The 20,785-nt window shown below is 33.1% G+C and overlaps 2 protein-coding genes and 1 long non-coding RNA gene across 18 annotated transcripts; all 3 read right to left on the reverse strand.

Annotated features, from left to right (window-relative positions):
* Nucleotides 1-19: 19 nt before the first annotated feature.
* Nucleotides 20-889, reverse strand: LOC115984309. 2 transcript variants are annotated; one of them, XR_004090473.1, is made up of 3 exons: nt 833-889; nt 274-380; nt 20-187 (listed from the first exon to the last, which is right to left on the reverse strand). It is a non-coding gene; the product is annotated as an uncharacterized LOC115984309 (long non-coding RNA). The 2 variants fall into 2 exon arrangements; XR_004090472.1 differs by having other exon boundaries at nt 20-190.
* A 1,331-nt stretch (nt 890-2,220) lies between these two features.
* Nucleotides 2,221-9,428, reverse strand: LOC115984314 (disease resistance protein RPS4B-like). Of its 15 annotated transcripts, XR_004090528.1 has the most exons (8): nt 9,372-9,428; nt 8,833-9,048; nt 6,803-8,732; nt 4,470-4,550; nt 4,252-4,369; nt 3,296-3,547; nt 2,921-2,977; nt 2,221-2,804 (listed from the first exon to the last, which is right to left on the reverse strand). XR_004090528.1 is itself a non-coding variant. In XM_031107339.1 (4 exons), exon 3 carries the CDS (start codon nt 8,517-8,519, stop codon nt 6,825-6,827), a length of 1,695 nt encoding a protein of 564 aa, XP_030963199.1. In that variant the 5' UTR covers nt 8,520-8,732; nt 8,833-9,048; nt 9,372-9,428; the 3' UTR covers nt 3,947-4,550; nt 6,803-6,824. The 15 variants fall into 15 exon arrangements, 1 of the variants encoding a protein (XP_030963199.1); XR_004090486.1 differs by having other exon boundaries at nt 3,296-3,354; nt 4,252-4,550; XR_004090491.1 differs by having other exon boundaries at nt 2,921-2,991; nt 3,296-3,354; nt 4,252-4,550.
* On the reverse strand, nt 9,403-20,001 carry LOC115951281. The gene is made up of 4 exons (XM_031068469.1): nt 19,719-20,001; nt 18,777-18,873; nt 11,110-11,228; nt 9,403-9,557 (listed from the first exon to the last, which is right to left on the reverse strand). The coding sequence occupies exons 1-4, from the start codon at nt 19,900-19,902 to the stop codon at nt 9,403-9,405; spliced, it is 555 nt and encodes a 184-aa protein (XP_030924329.1). The 5' UTR covers nt 19,903-20,001.
* Nucleotides 20,002-20,785: the final 784 nt, after the last annotated feature.

Raw genomic sequence — 20,785 nt, forward strand, 5'->3', positions numbered from 1 at the left:
GGAATGTGTGCGTCTCCGGACGCCACCGCTCAACCAACGCCGTGATCAAGGCGTGGTCGACCTCCATATCAGGAACCTTGAATAAACCAGTCAACCCTGCTGCATCTATGTGTTGCATGATACGTGGATCTAGCCCACCCTGTGGCAATACACATTTACGGCGTCGAACCTTTATCATGCCAGGCGCCTCCTGCACACGGACGAGTATTGTGTTAGGAGATTAAACACGAGGTAATTATAAAACAAACATGTATTAATAATACTACTACATACCTCGTCAGCGGCGCACCTCCAAAGCGGACTTGACCGATGATTCGGCTGCTGGGCCAACTGGGTATCCACATCGGGTCCAGGCCGCACTCTATCTAGTGCCTGCATATCTGACATGGCAGCAAATACATTGTTAGCAATTTTCTAACAAGTAAACCACAATTAATATAAAATAAAAGCATAGATTCAGTAAGACATTATATTTTGAGCACAAGATTTTCAACATCACTTCTTAAATAAATAAGAACTTGCCATAAAAAAATTTATTTCAAAACTATTTAAATCACTTCTTAAAGCTTAGGATAATTATTAATTAACTATTTATGAAAATATAAGTTATAACACCACTCGATTTGCCAAAACCCCTCATCAAAACCCCAAGCACATTTAAACTCATTAATGAGAAAATCATCATTGCAGCATATAAAAGACAACAAAATTCTCATCTTCATTAGTAAATTTACTACTTTCTTAAGTTTCAACAAAATAATCAAAATCCCACACAAAACGCAACCTAACATTAACCAACATCAGAAAATATTTCAGAGAGAGAGGACCGTACCTGTAATCAGCGGCGGCGGGAACCAACGACGACTGATGGAGACTCGAGGAAGAGTGGAGAAGCCTGATCGCAGAGCGAGAGAGACAGAGTGTGGAGAGAGAGTGATGGCAGAGAGCGAGGGAAAGAGAGTGTACAGGGAGAGCGAGTGACTGAATAGCGTTGTGAGACGTTAGGGTCCTATTGATTCAAACCGCTGAACAAAACTCGATTTCCAGTTTCCCGAGTTATGAACGTCTACACAAACATTTTTTTATTGGGAAAAATTCGAAGGGTCAGACTAACTCGATCATTCAAATATCGAGTTATTCATTAAAACTCGATTTCTCTATTGTCGAGTTACAAAAGAGGGGCAATTTCCTATTTAGTTTCAGAAAGAGGGCAAACGAATGTTTAATTTCCCAAAAAAGGGTATTTGCCCATTTTCTCCTAATTTTTATCTTGACTAATTCCAAGATGGAAGTTTCATTTTAATGGTTTAAGAATTTATATTTCTTATGCAATCTATAGAATCCCTTCTATTTTGGCAAGAATTTACGTTTTCTAGCGCCAGCAACTCCCTGTACATATGGGATTGCTTGGCAGACCAATTGGACTTAGTGAATTCTCTTTTACTAACCATACATGCCCATAGCTCTTGTCCATCTTTTCAAGATAAGAAGAGTCTAGCATACTCTTGAGCCCATGTGTATCTTTTCACCAGGCATCTACCTGCATTGATATGGTTGTGTTCCATGTAAACCAATTTGCACCAAAATTTTTGATAATCTGATATGGCTAAGCTATCTTGAAAACTTAGAAGGAAAGTGGATAGAAAATCTCGGACATGTTGGGTTATTGAGAAGTAAGGCAATAACATAAACATTATACAAAGTCTGACAACTACATTAGCTTAAACTGAAACAACATTTGAAACTAATTTAACTATCCATTCCAGTACCCTATATTTACGTATTGAAGTACGTTACCAAAATTCCTCCTTAATACCCATATATCTTCAAAAACAGGTTCCAGTCTCCAATATATGCAATCATCTTTGAGGAGCTTTTGCAACAAGTTTTTATTCTCCATCAGCACAATGACACTGTGAATCATTTCTCTTGACTGCCATCTTCTAATACTTCCATGCAATTAAACATTAACTTTCAGCTAAATTCTACAATGAATTTAGGTTGAACTTGAACATACAGCCTTCAAAATCAAACTTGCTCCTAAAAACCATATAAATCATAAAATATCCACTGCCACAGCCACAATAACTGCATTATGAGATTTATTTTCAGACAGAACATTCAACCTTCATTCTAATCACACCCTCTTTGATTGGGGTTGCTAAGAATCAAACCAAATTGCTCATGCAATTTGACAAGAGAAAAACAAATATGACACTTAAAAAGCATTATTAGTTTCTTCATATTAACGTGGAGCCAATGAGGCATTGACAACTGGAAAGGACCAACAGCTATCAAGCGAAAACTATCAAATTAATGAAAGGGCGTCACTCTACTGTCATGGCATTTAATTAGTAAAAACAGTGTCGTTTAAAGAAAGCAGAATCATCAACAACTATTGTACTATTCTATTCAACAACTGTGTTATCGAAGCTAAAGTTCATAAAGAAGTTAGGAGCAATGGTTGCTGGAGATTGAGGCTCTGTCAGAAGACGTCTGAACTCCTCTCCAAACCCGAAACATCTGTCAACTGGTTCCTAAACATCTGAATGTCCTTCATCAGCTCGATCTGTCACCTCTGTGTTATTTCTATTCCAGCCTCCCTAGTCCAGCTCAAACAACCAAAAATGGACCCATCTTTATGTTTACAATCAAAACTGAATGAATCCCCTCCATTTCGTTCTTCTACCCTTGCAGCTCTCCTCAAACAGGATTGGTTGCCAGTTGGAAGATTCTATAAAGGTCTGGACTTTGCTTATTTTACTACTGTGGATGCAATCCTTTAGTTCTTAACTGTTAGCTACCTTGCACATAGAAATCAAGTTTTTACTATGCATGACCACATTTGTGGCAGGGAAAGGATCTCCCTTGCCTTGTTCCTACAAGACCAAATAGACCATAAAATAAAGACAAACGATACCTAGAAGAACTTTAAGTTCTTCAAATTTCCACTAATCAGCCAGCTCATGATCCATGCCTGAATTTAGTAGGCTGAAAGAAATCAGTTCTAATGGACAAATCAAACAAAAAAAAAAACAAAAAAAAGCCTGTTAACAGTTTCAAACAAACAAAACCCCTTTGCATACTTTAACATAAAGCAAACCATATTATATGGAAAGGACAAGAAGGAAATATATAAGTATTAGAATTCTAGTTTATTCAGTTTGAACTACCTGTCAATGTGTCATGCCTGTACTAATGAACTTGTACTTATGGACTTTTAAATAAGGACAACCCAGAAGCCTAGTTCTGAGTGTAAGAAAAGAACATGGGATAGAACAATAAATCTATATACCTTTGGCAGTAAAAGCTTCCAGTTTCAATGTTTACTTGCTTTCCAGCACATGATTTCTACTGCATTCAAAACACCACAAAGTTCTTTGTCTTGCCATTCTTTTTTCGTACATTTTGAAACGAAGGAACCAAAACAGCACAAGCAGAAAAGTATAAGATTCAAAGTTTGCTGCATGTTATCCAAGCTAATGTTCACAAAGAATTTAGGGGCAAGGGTTGCTAGGGATCTAGACTCTACAGGGAATCCATCCACCTGTCAAACAGAAACATTTGTAAACTGTTGAATGTCCACTACAGCCTCTCAATTGACCAACTCTGCCACCTATTTGTAAATTCTCATAATACTAACAAAGAGAAATCTCAAAGCTTGAAGATGCTATGTAGAAAAAGCTGGACAAACTAGAAGATGCTATGTAATAGCCAATAGGGAACATCCTGAAAGCTGGAATATATATTTTTGTCGTTTAGTTGATATGTGTCATTCTCATGATCCCCATTTCTGATTTTTCCTTCATTTTTTTTTTCGAAATTGATTTATTAAATACAAAGACATACACATTTTATTAAGAAGAGGCTGTCATTTTGACCATCCAAATAGTTTGAAGTTAGAGAATGTATGGTATGTCAAGGAGGCTTTCCTGGAGCTTCTAGATCAATAATAGATTCTTTTGCTTATCAATTTATATGTAAATAGCATTCATTTTACATTGCTATGAAAAGGTACAAAGTCACTTTTCTTGGTGTTAGGACTAAGGAGCTTCAATATCTACATTAAGCTTCTGTTCATGTATAATATGTAATGGCTTGCATGCATGCACATACAGTTAATGGAATTTAATCTTGAAAATCTATGGCAATATCTACTAGAGGCAGTGCCATGTTTAATTTGTGAATATCCCCAAAAAGATTAAAAAGGAAGAAAAAGCTCAGCTGAAACAACCAGCCATGGACATGCACCTTCTCTATTTTTTCAAAAGAAGCTTGGATCCCCTGCATTTCCTTCTCTCTAAAGGTCTACACTTGCTTATCCTGCTACTATCAAGGCTTTTCTTTGTTTTTTGAACTGTAAGTTACCCTGCACATTGAAATCAAACTTTTACAATACAAGACCACATTAATGGCAGAGAAAGGCTCTTTCTTCACGGTTTTCCTTGTTCCTACAAGTCCAAATATACCATAAAACAGAGAAAAAGGACAATGAGAAGTGCTTTAAGATCCCCAAAACTCCCTCCCTTCGTCCAGCTCTTCATCCATGCCTGAATCAAGTAAGGCTGAATGAAATTAGTTCTAATGTACAAATCAAACCAAACCAGATTTCTCTAGATAAAAAGAAAAAGAAAAATAAAAAAATTCTTTAAGTATCTTTGACTCAAAGGACAAAGTCCTCAGATGCCTTCTCAATTCTACCATCACAAGAAGAAAATTCAAAAAAAAAATCTCCAAATTATGACAATCATTTTAGAAGGTAATTGTAACCTACATAATTGGTTCCAAAGCTCAGGGTCTTCACTTATGGTTGTGTCAGTAAAGATTAATAAAGGGCCTTCCAGCTTGGTTTCGACAATTTCTAGTATGCAACAACCATTATCCTTTTTCAACCAAATAAGCCCTAGATTTGGAATGAGGCCTTACGAGTTTGTCAACAACACAAACAAGAATTTGTAAAATTCTCTCATAATCATTTTGGCTATAGAGTTTTCAAACTAATTCAGAATTCCACCTGAAAGTATCTTTTATTTGCCACAACATGTACAGAAGCTAAGCAATTTCATTTTACATCCCTTTGCCTTTGGGGACATGCAATAAAATAAAAACCCTATATATATACTTGGATGTCTATGAAGGTGTATTATCAATTCACTATGAAATGTATTTCATCAGGCTAAACTGACAGAACAACAATGAAAATGTGACAAAACATAAATTTTAGACATAATGCACCAACAACGATAACAAGTAGTGCAGGGTTTACAAATCTAAGCAGACTACCTTCTCCAATTTTCAACCTTGTCTACACAGTTGTTTGCTTGCTTAAGTCTAATTACTAAAAAGACAAACATGTGAATTGAGTATGGATGGTTTGCCTTGGTAATGATTTGAAATAAGTCAGGAAAATTTCAAGAATATCAAGAGCCCAAAGCACAAAAGTCATATATGGTAAAAATTTCCATAATTAACAAGCAATGTTATGTATAAAATGAGTTTAAACTATTAATATTACAGATCACCGGGGCAATGCAAGTGATAGGCTGATACCAGCCTTTCCATTCAAAATCGACAGTACATATATTTTATTAAATTCCTGAATGTCGGAAAAAAAGAAATTAGGTGGAATCCAAATAAAGAAAAGAACAAAAAATCTAATTTACTAAAAGATATGTCACTTTTAAGTGAGATTCAAATATTATTAATATCTCACCCAAGCCTTTGCACAAGCGTCACATGTGATGCTGGGGTGTAAGACGTTTTCCTAACATTGGAAAACAATGGAAGCACATGGCAAAGGCGACTTTGGAACAATAAGTGTTCAATACTATCTATTATTCACAGTATTTGTTGATTTCCATTAGTGACTTTGCTACCTTTTTGAACTTCTTCTTCAATCGCAATTATTAATTCATGATGCGTATCTCTTGCATCTTCACCATTTGTTGATGACAGTTAGTGACATTATTAACTTTACAAATTTTTTCCTTAACCACAATCATAAATTCATGGAATTCTACTTTATTCATTTTGAAAAACCTGTCATGCAAACAAAATGAGGCTGCGCATGTGGATTTTCAAAATGAGGACAGGGAAGGCAGTGATGAGGGTGGGGAGGGATTCAGAGGTTGCATACTCTACAGATCAAAGTACTAGAATCCTTAGATTTGGGAAACTAGAAGCAGAAGGAGGGTTGAGAAAAATTATTACCTACCAAACTCAAAGACACCAACATTGTAGAAAAGAAGTGACAGAAAGGCAGCCCCACCAAGGTTAGACCGAGCTTTACCAAAACATGTGGAATTGTGGTTCGGACCATGTGTCAATGTAGAAGGGAAGACATTATATCCATAAAACTAAGATCTTGATCCTACCACCCAAAGTATGGGCCCAAGTCAAGAATGGGGACAAGAGTTCAGTGATGCCCCACCCGCTTGACAGAACACTTGGGTTAGTATCACTGAGGGCATTTTTTCAAGCAAAGGAGAGGAAACTCTGCAAGACCTCACTCTCAAATTTCTTTGCCTCTCTCTCCTCTCTGCACTCGTGGCTTCTCTCTCCTCTCCACACATTTTGCTACTGATTCCAAGCTCTGACTCAGTGTGTGTGTTTGACTTTGTGGAGTTTCTATGCTTAAACGGAAGAAAACAACAATAAACCAGTACAACAAGAAGCTTTTTGTTGCATTCTTTGTTTGTTCTAGTCAAATTGCTAGGAGTCTCATTGACAACTCTAATCAAATATATGGTGGGCAATCCATTAATATTTGTACACATGAAAAAGAAGAAAGACAGTGACTTACAGAGAAAAAAGTTGATTAACCTTCAATCACCTAGCTCTTCAGCACATTCCTTGTTCTCACTTGATTCCTCACAGTTAGAGTTACCCTCACCCATAAATTTTGTGACTCTTTCAATCCTTTTTGGGTGAGGTTCGTAATTAGAGCTTCCAGCCCCATCATAGTCATCACGAGTTCGCTTGGCTTTGTAACCTTCCACTGCCGCCGCCGTCGAATTGTCGAAACTAAGATCTTCAATATCTTTCTTGTATATCATTCGCAACCCGCACTTCTTTACCATTAATGGGACCTTCAAAAATTCACGAGTATTTTTAATTTTAATTCCAATCTCACTGAATCCATTTGCATCGCATTCGCACAATGATTTCTTCATTTCTTCCTCCTCGTAGAATTGAGGAAGCCAAGTGTGATCCGATAAAGGAACAAAGTCGGTCGTGAGTGGTGCGCGATTCATTTGTTTTCCGTTGACTATCAACCAACAGCTAAGTAAACCTTCTTTTAGGATTTGGTGATGTGGATTAGAACAAAATAATGCGCAAACAGCAATCCCGATCCACTCATTACACAAAAGAGAATTAGGTTCTTGAATACTAACCTCATCCCCAATACTTTGATGTGTAAACCACTTTGGAATTTCACTTCCAGGGATAACACCGTTATATCTGTAGTAACGGGTATTAGAGCGAGGGCACCGAAGGGAACTTATTATCGCTGCAAAAAACAGCAATCCATTGTCAATGAAGCCTTGATTCTCAGCCAATTTACTGCAATTTGTAAGGTAGACGTAACGCTCAAATGGAGAATTTGGTGGTAATAGATCTGGTAGAGTTTCTAGTGAGGTACAACCCTTTCCGAAAATAAAAGAAATATTTAATGGAAGCTTTGGCAATGATAGAAGACTCGTACAATAGTTCACCTCCAACTGATACAGCCTAGATAGTTGAGCAATGTTTTCCGGAAGACAACTAAAATTATTGCCACTTAGATATAAACATTTTAAAGAGAATAAGCGACAAATATCATTGGGGATTGCATTGAGATTGCAATAACTTAGATTCAGACTAGTCAAAGAACACAAGCCCCATAAAGAAGTCTTTAACAAGCCCATGCGATTAGGACTTCTCGGCTTAAATCCACCCAAAGCTAGTGTTTTAAGAGTTTGAAAAAGAGTATTGGAATAAGCCATAAGTCCTGTGGCAGTTCCACTTACATCAACCTCTTCTACCCTTTTCTCAGTCACCAAGTTTTCCAATAGTTTTGAGCATCCAGAAAGATTGAGATCTTTGAGCCACTTCATATTAAAAAAGGTACTAGGAAGAGACATGAGATTTTTGCAATCTTTTACATTCAATGAAACAAGCCCAGTCAAATTTTCAATTGATGTTGGTAATTTTGTAATAGCAGTTCCATCCAAGTAAAGCTTTGATACACTTTTCATATTTTCTCCAAACTCTGGAATTCTTTTTAAATTTGGGCAACCAGAAAGAATAAGGATCTCAAGAAACTCCATTTCAAACTTGCTTGGAAGACTTCTGAGGTTTTTGCAATCTTTTAGATTCAATGAAGCAAGGCCAGTCAAATTCCCAATTGATGTGGGTAATTTTGTAATAGTAGTGCCATCTAAGCAAAGCCTTGATACACTTTCCATATTTTCTCCAAACTCCGGAATTCTTTGTAAATTTGAGCAATCAGAAAGAATAAGGATCTCAAGAGACTCCATTTCAAACTTGCTTGGAAGCCTTTTGAGGTTTTTGCAACCTTTTAGGTTAAGAAAAGTGAGTTTTTGATGAACTCCAATTGATGGGTGCAAGGAACGTAAATTTATACAACCCTCAAGATCCAATTTCTCAAGATTTGGGATTTCGTTGAAGTCAGGAGTTTTAATCAATTTTAGTGATTTCTTCAATTTGATGAACTTCAAACTATCAAAAGACTGTAAAAATCCAAAAAGGAAAATAAAAAAATTAGCTTCTACAAAATCATACGGTTTAATGAAAACTTAAAATTAAAGTTGTAAAAGCTACCTAAATTACCTTTTGTTGGAAACTTGGTGGAAAATATTTTGAAGGGTATTCACTCCAGTCAAGAAATCTCAAGGCATTAGGAAGATATTTGGGCTCGTGCAAAAGGTGAACGTTATCAATTATGAGCAATTTAAGATCATGAACCTTTGAAAAGGATTCAGGATTCCAATATGCCTCTTTTTGTTTATGCAACTTTAAGACTATGCCTTGAATTGCTTTTGTTCCCTGGTAATCATGAATAGAACAGATTAGTGAATTGCAAAATGTAAGATTACTAAAGCTACTCTAAGTTTACTCTTTTAAAGCTTAAATACAAATACAATACCTTAGGTACAGTTTATTAGGTTTCCCAATAAAATTTGAACTAATAGTTGAATTTAATTTAATTATACTTGAAAATGATGACATTGTATTTTATTGGTCAATCCAAGCAAGCAAGTGAATTTCATTTGGGAAACTAATTTATTGAACCTAAAGTATTGTATCGAAGTTTTCACCTTGAATAATATAACAGGATACATGATCTAGTTTTCTAAATAACTGCTTACCGTATTTTCTGTCAGTACATCGTTAATGTCCTTAAACAGCCGTAGTTTTGCCACGTTTTCCCGGCTCTTTAGGACACTCTTTATAAACTATGTTCTTGCCCATTTCTTGAAGCAAATCATGCATCCACAAGGTATAATCATTAAATTTAACAAGAGATTTATCAAAAAGAACCCCCAATCCAACATCTGGAAAAAGGTCAAGATAATTTAGTATTTCTACTACACCTTTTTTCTTTTCATGATTAAAGAAACAAGCAATATTTAGGAATATTTCCTTCTCTGTTTCATGTAGTCCTTCAAAACTTATTATAAGTACTTCGAGAATATCTTTTTCAGGAAACTGTTTTAGTCTATTTAATGTACTTTTCCATTGATCGATACTTCTACCAAACAAAAAAGAACCCAAAATCTCAATAGCTAAAGGAAGCCCACAAGCATAATTTACAAAGTGTTTGGACAACTTTAGATAATCTTCAGGAGGATGCTCTTTTTTAAATGCTTTCAAACTCAAAAGATGAAGAGATTCATCATGAGTCAATCCATTAGCCTCATATATTTCATCTACTCCAAGGGTCTGTAGCAAATGCTTATTTCTTGTTGTTATGATAACTCTACTACCTAAACCAAACCAAATATGATCCCTTGCTAACTTGTTTAATTGGTCTAATTGATCTACATCATCAAGAACGAGCAGAATTTTTTTATGACGTAACCTGGTCTTGATCACAAAAACTCCTTCATTAACATCTTCTACCCCCATATTTTCATTCAAAATTTGAAGAATGAGTTTTTGTTGTAATCGAACTAAACCATCTTTTTCACAACCTGCCCTAACATCAGCAAGAAAACAACAACCTTCAAACTTATTTGAAACCATATGAAACACAACTCTAGCAAGAGTTGTTTTACCTATTCCTCCCATCCCCCAAATCCCTACCATGCGAACATTGTTTGACCCTAAATCCAAATATGACTCCAATTTCTCCGCTCGAGAAATTATTCCTACTAGGTTTTCGGTATATTCTGAGAATACATAACTTAATTTATGCCACAATTCTCCCACAATGTTCTGGATAATTTGTGACTCAGGCCTGTAATAAAGAAACAAAAATATGTAGTTAGTATAAACCACAATAAACACATTAATAAAAGGTAGGAAATCTAATTTTCTATTATGCTTATTGAAAATTAATTGGCTCAAGAAAAAACTTGAAAGAACTGCAGACATGTATTTAGGCATACATAAGGTTCAAAACAATGCTATATATGAGGTGGGTGTTATGTGAATATTTGAAAGAAAGAAATGACAAATTGGATTACCTATCTTGTACAGGCCATCCTTTGAGATTGGCTACTTCTCTCAAAGCAGTTCTCCATGCTAGCACCTTCTCTATGCAATCCTTGAAATTTTCTTCATGTTTAGCAAAGGCTTGGGCAAAAGTACCCATTTGTTTTCGTATAGTAGATGGATCCACATCATAAAAAATTGGTAGAACCATCATCTTCATCTCTTTCATGCACCTAATGATCTTTACAAGTTCATCCAAACACCATGTAGAAGATGCATAGTTTCTTGAAAGAATGACAATTGCAGACCTTGATTCTTCTATTGCTTTCAAAAGCTCTGATGAAATAGATTTTCCTGTCTCAAGTTTTTCCTCGTCTCTAAAGGTGAAAATGCCCTTTTGTTTTAAGGCAAAATATAGATGGTCGGTAAAACTATTGCGCGTGTCCTCACCTCTAAAGCTGAGAAAAACATCGTATTTCCATTGTGGTGTTGAAGAAGAAATTGATGACGAAGATGAGGCAGATTGAGTGCTAGTGGCAGCCATTAGAAATATATTGGCAAATCTTGAACTACAATAAAGATTAAGAAAAAAGTACATTCAATTAAGTTTAAAAGAGAAATTAAAAGGAAAAAAAATGAGAAGAAGAGAACGATTTGATGTGGAGGAATACATCCTCTGTTTTCAGTTAAGTCAACAACTCTTTTTTCTTTTTTAAACAAAGTAGGCATGCAAGTGCCCTTTACATCCAAGAATCGACCTTGCAAACTTAAAATTATATAATTGTATTTATCACTACAAAATAATCGCTGTGCTTTTAGTCCCATAAGGTTGTCCTCTATTTTAAAGTCAATAAATAAATTTCTCAACTTTCCCTTTATTTTACCTTTATAATTAAAGACAATGCATTATTCTATGTAAAAACAAAAAATACATAGCATTAAATGTTGTTCCCTTAAAAAGTCGGATTTTTTAATAGGACCTACAAACATTGAATGGAGGTAATAGTAATTTGATCCATTTCACAATGATTCCCTAACATGCCAACAATTAGATGTAACATGATAATAAAAATATTAAGAGAAAAACGTTTGTAATTTAATATTTGGTATAAGAGGAGAATAAGTATGGACTCATTTTTATTGTGTTGTTTGTTACATTATAGTGGTCAAATAAGTAATAATAGTCAATAGAGATTTACCATTAATGGATGACATTATCTCTTACTACAAACATACTTTTTTATGGGGAAAAAAAAGAAAAGAAAAGAAACCAAACCGACCAGTTTTAGAGATAGCAAGGATGTCTCAAGCTAGGAACTCATGGGTTCAGTCAGACAAAGTCAGATCATTGGTCCATTAATATGAATAAACATTTTAACCGTAATGATTATATATATATATATATAACAGTCGCTAACCCGTGCGATGCACGGGAATAACTACTGAATGAGTTTCATTGGGAAAAAAACATCATTTTTGAGTTGCAGTAGTAAGCAAAAATACATGAATTTTTTTTAAAAAAATGATATTAAAAGAAATAGCACAAAGTGTTATTAGTTATACAAAAGAAAGAAATGATGTTTTATTTATTAGTTTTTTGTGAGAATAAATAAGAGAGAAGATTGTGTCTCTAGTTTAATTAGATATATATATATATATATATATATATATATATATATATATATAAGATAGGTTGTAATATATATACCAAAAGTTGCCTATTGAAAGTCATAACCATTCAAATTAGATATACCGAAAGTTGTTTATTGAAAAGTTATAACCCTTCATATTGGATATACCAAAACGTGTCTATTGACCGAAAATGTTCCTATTGAATGAAAAGGTGCCTATTGACCTAAAATGAGCATATTGAATAAAAATGTGTCTGTTAACTGAAAATGTGTTTATAACGGTGTTTTTAAATATATACATGGCATAAATTTATATAGCCACATGGTGCAATAAGAAATGGTCAACAAAAAGTCTAACATTTTGCTTTTATATTATACAAGCCCCATCAGTGTGCAATCTGCCTTTTTTATTTTTTATTTTTTTTTTCAAATTCGACGCATCCAAATATTGGGCTTATACTCCAATTTTTTGAAATTACTAACAATAGCTCTCATAATGCTATTTTAATGAGTCCCTTGATGAATTAGTAAAAAAGCTAACCAATAACAAAATTGGCAGCCACGCCAAAATTGAGTCTAATAAAATAGATTCAAAATATTTGACTCTATTATATTGACCAAATTTTCTTTATTCATCAAACCCATACACCTTTGCACATAAAAGGCCAAAGCTAGGCTATTAGCATTAATGACATGTTTAACTGTCATTTACATCCATGCAATCTTTCATAACATATCCATCATGTATTGCCAAATACACAGCTAACGAATTTAACAAAAGATATCAACCGTGTATATATATATATATATATATATATAATATTGGGTCATGCAAATGAGTGCCCTTAGAACACTGGTTAAGAATCCATTTTAAGAAAGTTTTAACATCACTTTTATGGGAAATAAAAAAAACTGTCAAAACATTAATTTTTTTTTTTCCTATAAAAACTTTTTTTAACTGGATCCTTAACTAGTGCCCTAAAGGCACTCGTTAGCATTTCCAATATATATTACTCATAGATTGCATGCCATTAACTCTTGCCATTACAATCTTGCACATAAGTCAAGAATCATACCTTTTATAAATTATAATGAAACCTGTTTCTTTCTTTTCCACCATTAATTAACCCAATCCGGTACAAGGCTTGGGTCATCAAACCATTCGTGGTTTCATGAAATAAAAAGAATTAATGGCTTCCAACTTAGACATGTATTCTCATCAAATACATATAGCCAATAAATCAATTAGGCGGTTTCACGCAATAAATAAATACATATAAGTTGCCCAACGAATCCACCAAATAGTAACTCAAAACCAATTTGATAGTTTCATATATACTTCTCTATATCAAACTCTATTTACTGTATTCGTTTTATTGTTGCACTGTGAGATTGTCTAAGGTTGTTGTTTGAAAAAGGAATAATATTAGTAAAGAATAAACCAGTTATGTTACTATGTAATCCAACATCAAAATCAATATCACCACCGAAAGTAATATTAACGCAAATATGAAAATAAATCGCACAATAACATATACTTAAAACTCACGCAAATCCTTTGAGTTTATGAAACAAATACTGTGCTATGTTAACCCACTTTTTATTTACCATACATTTGAGGAGAGGTATTTGACCTTTAAACTTGTTTTGGAACTTGCTGGCTGGTGCTAACAAAAAGAGAAGTCCTACTGCAAATACTAAATTTCGGATAGAGGGAGAGAGAGAAGGGAAAGAAGAATGTTCAGTGAGAAAAATATAAAAAAAGAAGTGATGTTTTATTTATAACTACTGCCCCAAGAGTTGTGTCTCTAGTTTATAATAATAGGCAGTTTTTTTTTTTTTTTTTTATGGTAAACGTTTAATTGAAAAGATACAATTGTGTTGTTTCTCAAAAAAAGAAAAGATACAATTTTTGTGTTTTTAGTCATAGATGTGGAATTAATTTATGTAACCACGTGGCTCAATGAGGAGAGGTTAACAAAAAGTCAAACGTTTCAACTATTAGTTATTATTATTATTATTATTATTATTATTATATATATATATATATATATTGTGGGTCAAGTCAACAATTTTTTTTAAAAAAAAAAACTCAAAACTTAAAAGTAAGATTGGATGTTATCAAATTTATTTATTAAAAAAAAAATTAAGAAAATAACAAAGTCCCAAGAAATTTTTTTATTTTTTCAGCAAAACAAAGTAGGTATACAAGTGGTATCTCTCTTTTCCTGACATTTTTTATGAAAAACCACTGAAAATGAGATTTGAGAGAAAAGACCCTTCATAGAAAGCCACTTTTTGACATCAATTATACAATTTTTTTACCAATTCAAACTAGCAACTATGCCTCTTTATCAATTATAATTTTTATAAGTTTGGAATTTTAGTGAGTCTTAAAAAAAAAAAAAAAAAAAAAAAAAAAAAAAAAAAAACTGCGTCCTAAAAATTATTGTTACTACACTGAAATCAAGAAAGAAGCTACTGCTACACAAACACTATTTTATCTTAGTGAAACTTTTTTTTTTTTTTTTGACAATCTCACAACTACTACAAGAGGAAAAATTCAGATATAAAACAGGAAAACACAAAAAACCCTGAAATAAATTTTACTTTTCTCCCCTTTTCCACTGTTTTCCCATCACTCAAACAGAAATTGAACACAAATCAAATATAAATTTAATTAAATAAAACCAGAGAATTCAGACAGAGTATTGAATAAGAGAAGAGAGAGGACCTTAAGGATGCTGATCACTTTGTCAAGGTCGATGAGATGAAGAGAGAGAGAGAGAGAGAGACAGTCGGTTGAAGAGGAGAACAGAGAATAGAAGAGAAATTGTGGAGAGTATAAAATGTTGATATAATTGTAGGAGTGGAGTATTTGGTAGAAAGATATTATTATGTAAGCAACGCTGTGAACATGACAATTACCCAACAAGTGGACTAGTAGGTGGTCCAATTATGAAACTTCTTCTTCTTATCTTCTTTTTTTTTTTTTTTTTTTGATGAAATTCTTCTTCTTATCTTAATTATTGAAGCAAGGCATAACTAAATTCCACGATGGAAATTTGATAATTACCCAACAAGTGGACTATCATGTTTGGACTTTTGTGAAGGCTAAATTCCAAGATGGAAATTTCTTTGTAATGAAAGTTTTGTTGCAAGTATTTGTCTAAGAACTTTTATTTGTAATTGTTCATTCGGTGTAATTGAGGATGAAGACAAAAGTTTGTTGTTCACTCAATTTCACTCTACACATTTACAAATTTTGGTCAAATGCACTTATGATCTGTCAAGCGAATATAAGAAAAAATTTACAAGTTTGGACAAAACTCAATATTCAGTTGAGGAACAAAGTCATCAATAAGCTCATGGTGAAATTAGCTAACATTTTTGCATGAAACCTCAAACCTAATAGGAATTAGACTAAAGGCCATAATTCATTAAAAATTAATAATTAATAATTTCAACAGTAATACTAATTTTTTTAGGAGAAGATATTAGTTTTGTTTAAGTAGGTTTTCATGCCCAATGGACTCTCAGCTCTTCGCCCTTTCGTGGGCTGAAGTGAGAGTTTAAGGTGGTGGAGCCTATTTTGATTTAGAGCCGTTGGTAATGGACAAATTTGCCCTGGATCATAGCATAGGACCAGGGGGTGACTAAAAGGGGTAAAATGGAAAATCGGCACATTAAATTTTTTTTTTTTTTTTTAAGATTTCTGAACTAAAGTACCGTGTAAATTAATACAAGTCACAATCACATTACTTTGCTTTATCCCCTCCCTTTTCTCTCTCTCTCACGCTTCAAAGCTCAGGTATGACAGATTTCTGGCTCTCACTCTCACACTCTAGCCCATCAACATTTGATTAATTTTGGTTACCCAGTTTATAAATTTTACTTTTCTCCCCTTTTTCAAATTTATAATGGAGATATAATTATAAATTTATACTAATTTTATTTTCCATCTTTTCATTTTTCTTCTTAACCAAACAAATGAGTTTTCTATCTCTTTACCTTTTCATCCTCCCAACTAAACACACATAAGAGAAAACTCAAATCTCTTCTATACTCTCATTTTTTCTCACTTTTTTATTTTAAATCCTCCTACTTTTCTAACCCTTGATTCAAATGTACCCGAGAGATAGACAACTTTTTCTTACTGTTGTGCTAAGCCTATATTATGGGCTATCATTGGAACCACCCAAACCATTTGTTTGATTGGCATTGTGCCACTGTCTTCTTAGATGGACAACATAGACTCTCAAACCATGGAAAAAAACAAAAGATTTGAGATCCAAAGCACACTCGGCCCAACTAACACCCAATCCCTTACAACTTAAAACCCACCCAATACTGACAAACAGACAAAAGCCATGAAAGCTCTCTAACCAAAACCATCACACAAGCGATCCAAGGTCCAAATCCATACTCACAACTCAACCTACAACAAAACCACTCCATTTAGCCACAAGTTGTTAAAGCCTTAAACAATCTAATAGGATTTTTGTTAAGGCTAATTCCAAGATAGATGTTTCCTTGTAATGAAAAATTTCATTGTATTTGTTAAAAACTTTTATTCGTAATCGTTCCGTGTAATTGAGGAACAAAGTCATCAGTAAGCTCAATATGAAATTAGCTAAACTTCAGTCTCTCTTTGGCTCATTTCTCTCATTTGGACCATTTTGCATGAGACCTCAAACCTTAATACAAATTAGACTCCAAGCCATAATTTTCTAAAAAAATACAATCATAGTACTAAATTTAAACTTAAAAACTAACCAAACTTTAATCATGGAAACCATATTTCCAATCATAACTAAAAAGGTGATGTTCTCCAATATTAATAGAAATTGCATAAAAAATAAAGTTTGGAAATTTAAAATCTTTTTTTGACATTTCATTTAACCTTATATAAATTTTAAAATCTTCAAACACTGTTACTTTTTGAAAATCTAATTGAAAATCTAATGAACGATGTTATCTCTCATTTAACGTCTTTGTTATGCAAATCATTGGTTAGTAAATATATAATGGTAAGAAGCGTTATAAATGAGATCATTAAAAAATAAAAGATAAAATTAGTTAGCAATTATCATTATGGAGTAGTAGTCTATGGTTTAACACATCTAATGAAGTGGAATATATATATAGTTTACTTAAAGGTATATGTAAAGATTCACATTTTAGATGTGTGTGTGTGCGCGTGTGTGTGTAAAGGTTTAAAAAAAAGTTATATGTAAGGTTATAAATATATATAGATATATATATATATATATAATGAGATCACCAAAAAAATATTATCACGCGCAACACGTGGGTTTGTGACTAGTTAAATAATAATAACAAGAGCGAATATTTAATATAATATAGTTGGGCCCAAACTCATAAGTTTATGCTTTTGGATTAAATGGTATCCCAACACATTTCAATTGGAGTCTCCAAGGTGTTGTATTATGTAATTGCTTCTTAACTTTTAAGATTGGGTATTGGAAGCAAAGAGACAAAGTCACATGCAAGCTTGCACATATACAATAAGGGGTTTCTCTCTAAACAACTTGATTGTTCTTTCACAATTGAAGATGCCAAGAACTGTTTTGCACTATTTATTATATCATCAGATTGAAAATGTAATCTTAAAATTCAATGGATTTCTATTGTGTTATAAATAAATTATGACTTTGCTAATGGATTTGCACCATGAGTTGAGCTATGCCCAGAAAGGGTTTCTGTAAGTTCACTAGTGATTTTGCTTAGTACTTGCTCAAAATCATTTTTCCATTGGAGTGCATAAACAAAATGAAAGTATGTTGAATTAAACCTCTAGTAATACATGGGTTAGCCCTAGAAAAATTGGATTCTTGGCCCATCAATCGAACTATCAAATAGTTGGATCTAGGTCCATGGTGTGAAGAAATGAATAAACCCTTGAACTAAATAGTAAATAGTTTGAGGAAGTAGGCAGAATGTCGGAAACCAAACCGATCAGGTCTAGACATTATATGCATTGGGTTGAATTTAATACATATAAGCAAACAACTATATTTACTAATGGCAGTATTCTAGATTCTTCTGAATGCAAAACACTGCAGTCCAAAAGGTTTAGTTCTGCATCAGAGAGTTGCATCAACAGCAAGGAAGTTTTAAGCTAGGAACTCAATGGGTTGAGCCAGACAAACTCAATTCCTAAAATATATTCTTTGTATTATTTTAAAATATAAATGCTCTGAGAGAACGACAGTGATTCATATGAACAAACTTTTTCTTTTTTTGGTTCAGTGACACAAAGGAACAAAACCAGCACTAGAACGATGATGACAACAATGAGGCTCCTTGATTACTCATTGAAGACATTGGAAATATGTTGGTAAAGTGATAACTAGGGAAATAACTAGGGAAGAAGAATATATTTTGAAGTGGATTTTTTCCTTCAAAGAGGAAGTAAAAGAGAGAAATAAAAGAGATAGATGTGTTTGAAAAGTAATAACTTACAGAATTGAGGACTTGCAGCAGTGATGGTTAAGCCCAAAAGCTGCTTGAAACAACCTGGCCTTCCAACCTTTTCTTTTCCTAGACTGATTATTCTTGACTGCAAGTAATCATAATTTCCTACTAAGAAAAGAAGATAATCTAGTATTTTTACTGCACTCTTCTAGGATAAACCCTTCCCCATGTAATTGGTTGTTTAAATGTTATGGGTCAAATCAACAAATCATTTTTTTTTTTTCACTCAAAAGTAAGACCCATGAAAATTTTAATTCTTTAGGTCATCACTCTCCTGCTGGCATTTTTTAGGAAAAACCATTAAAAATGAGAGCCGAGAGAAAAAAACATTCATAGATAACCTCTTTATGTGTGTGTGTGTGTGTGTATAATGAGATTATTAACAAAACAATTAGAGATAATGGGATTGCAAGATTGGCTGTGGAACTTGATCAAACATGCAATTGAGATTATTAAGAGATATGAAGTTGTGATTGTGGGGCATAAGGTTTAGTAACGTTCATGTACTAATTATCTTTAGGAAAAAGGAAAAAAAAATTGATTAATAATTTAGAAAGAAATAGAATTGAAAATTTGGAATTTTTACTCTTTCAAAAAGCTGGTCTCTAAAAATTATGATTATCACACAGAAATCAAGAAAGAAGCTACTGCTACCCAAACATTATTTTATTTTTATTTTTTATTTCACTTTTCACATTACAATAGTAAGGGAAACAGTTTTTATTTGACAATCTCACAACTGCTACAAGAGGAAAAATTCGGATATAAAACAGGGAAACACAAAAAACCCAGAAATGAAATTTACGTTTCTTCTTCTTTTCCACTGTTTTCCCATCACTCAAACAGAAATTGAACACCAACCAAATATAAATTTAATAAATAAATAACAGAGAATTCACAGAGAGTATTGAATAAGAGAGGAGAGAGGACCTTGAGGATTCGGATGGATCACGTTGTCAAGGTTGATGAGATGAAGAGAGAGAGAGAGAGTCGGTTGAAGTGGAAAACAGAGAATAGAAGAGAAATTGTGGAGAGTATAAAATGTTGATATAATTGCAAGAGTGGAGTTGCTAGAGCCTAGAGAGATACTATTTAAAAGCAAAGCTGTGAACATAAGCAGAACATAATAATTACCCAACAAGTGGACTGGTAGGAGGTCCAATCTGTGTGGACTTTTGTGAAGGCTAAATTCCAAATATAGAAATTTCTTTGTAATGAGAAGTTTCGTTGCAAGTATTTTTTTTTTTTTTTTTTTGCTGAATAGTTTCGTTGCAAGTATTTGGTCAAATGATCGATTGAGCCTAATATAAGAAAAAATTTACAAGTTTGGACAAAACTCAACATTATACGAATTAGACTCAAGGCCTTAATAATTCATTAAAGACTAATAATCAGTCAGTCTAATACTACAAAAGCATTTTAAATTACAACAATGTTTCTAAATAGAATGTTATATTTAAAGTAAAATATGCACATGTTTCTTTTTTCTTTTTTTGTGTGTGATAAAAGTGCAAATTATACTCCTAAGATTTGAGGGATTTTGGATTTTACATTCTAAAAATTTCAGAATTTAGATTTTACCCCTTAACATTATATTCTATTTGCATTAGTAGTTCATCCATCCATATTTTCAATTACGTCATGCTATCATGCATGTTTAATTCGTCTAATAAAATAATGTCATATAACGTAATAAAAATGACGTAACATTATTTTATTAAATGAATTAAACATATGTGATAAGCTTATGAACACTTAATAGAAAATATGAATGAAATGACTACTGATGTAATGTAACTTCAAAAAAACAAAATTCAAATTCTAAATATTTAAGATGTAAAATTCAAAAACCCCTAGAACTCTAGGGGGTTTAGTTTGCAATTTATTCAATTTTTTTTCCCATCGCCAATCATCTTTGTTGAGAGTTTCTGTCTGAGGGTGAATGCTGCCTGTAAATTATCAAGAAGTAGTTTAATATGAAGAGGAAGGTCTGTAAA

Source organism: Quercus lobata, chromosome 1 (genome assembly GCF_001633185.2).
Source record: "Quercus lobata isolate SW786 chromosome 1, ValleyOak3.0 Primary Assembly, whole genome shotgun sequence".
Lineage (NCBI taxonomy): Eukaryota > Viridiplantae > Streptophyta > Magnoliopsida > Fagales > Fagaceae > Quercus > Quercus lobata.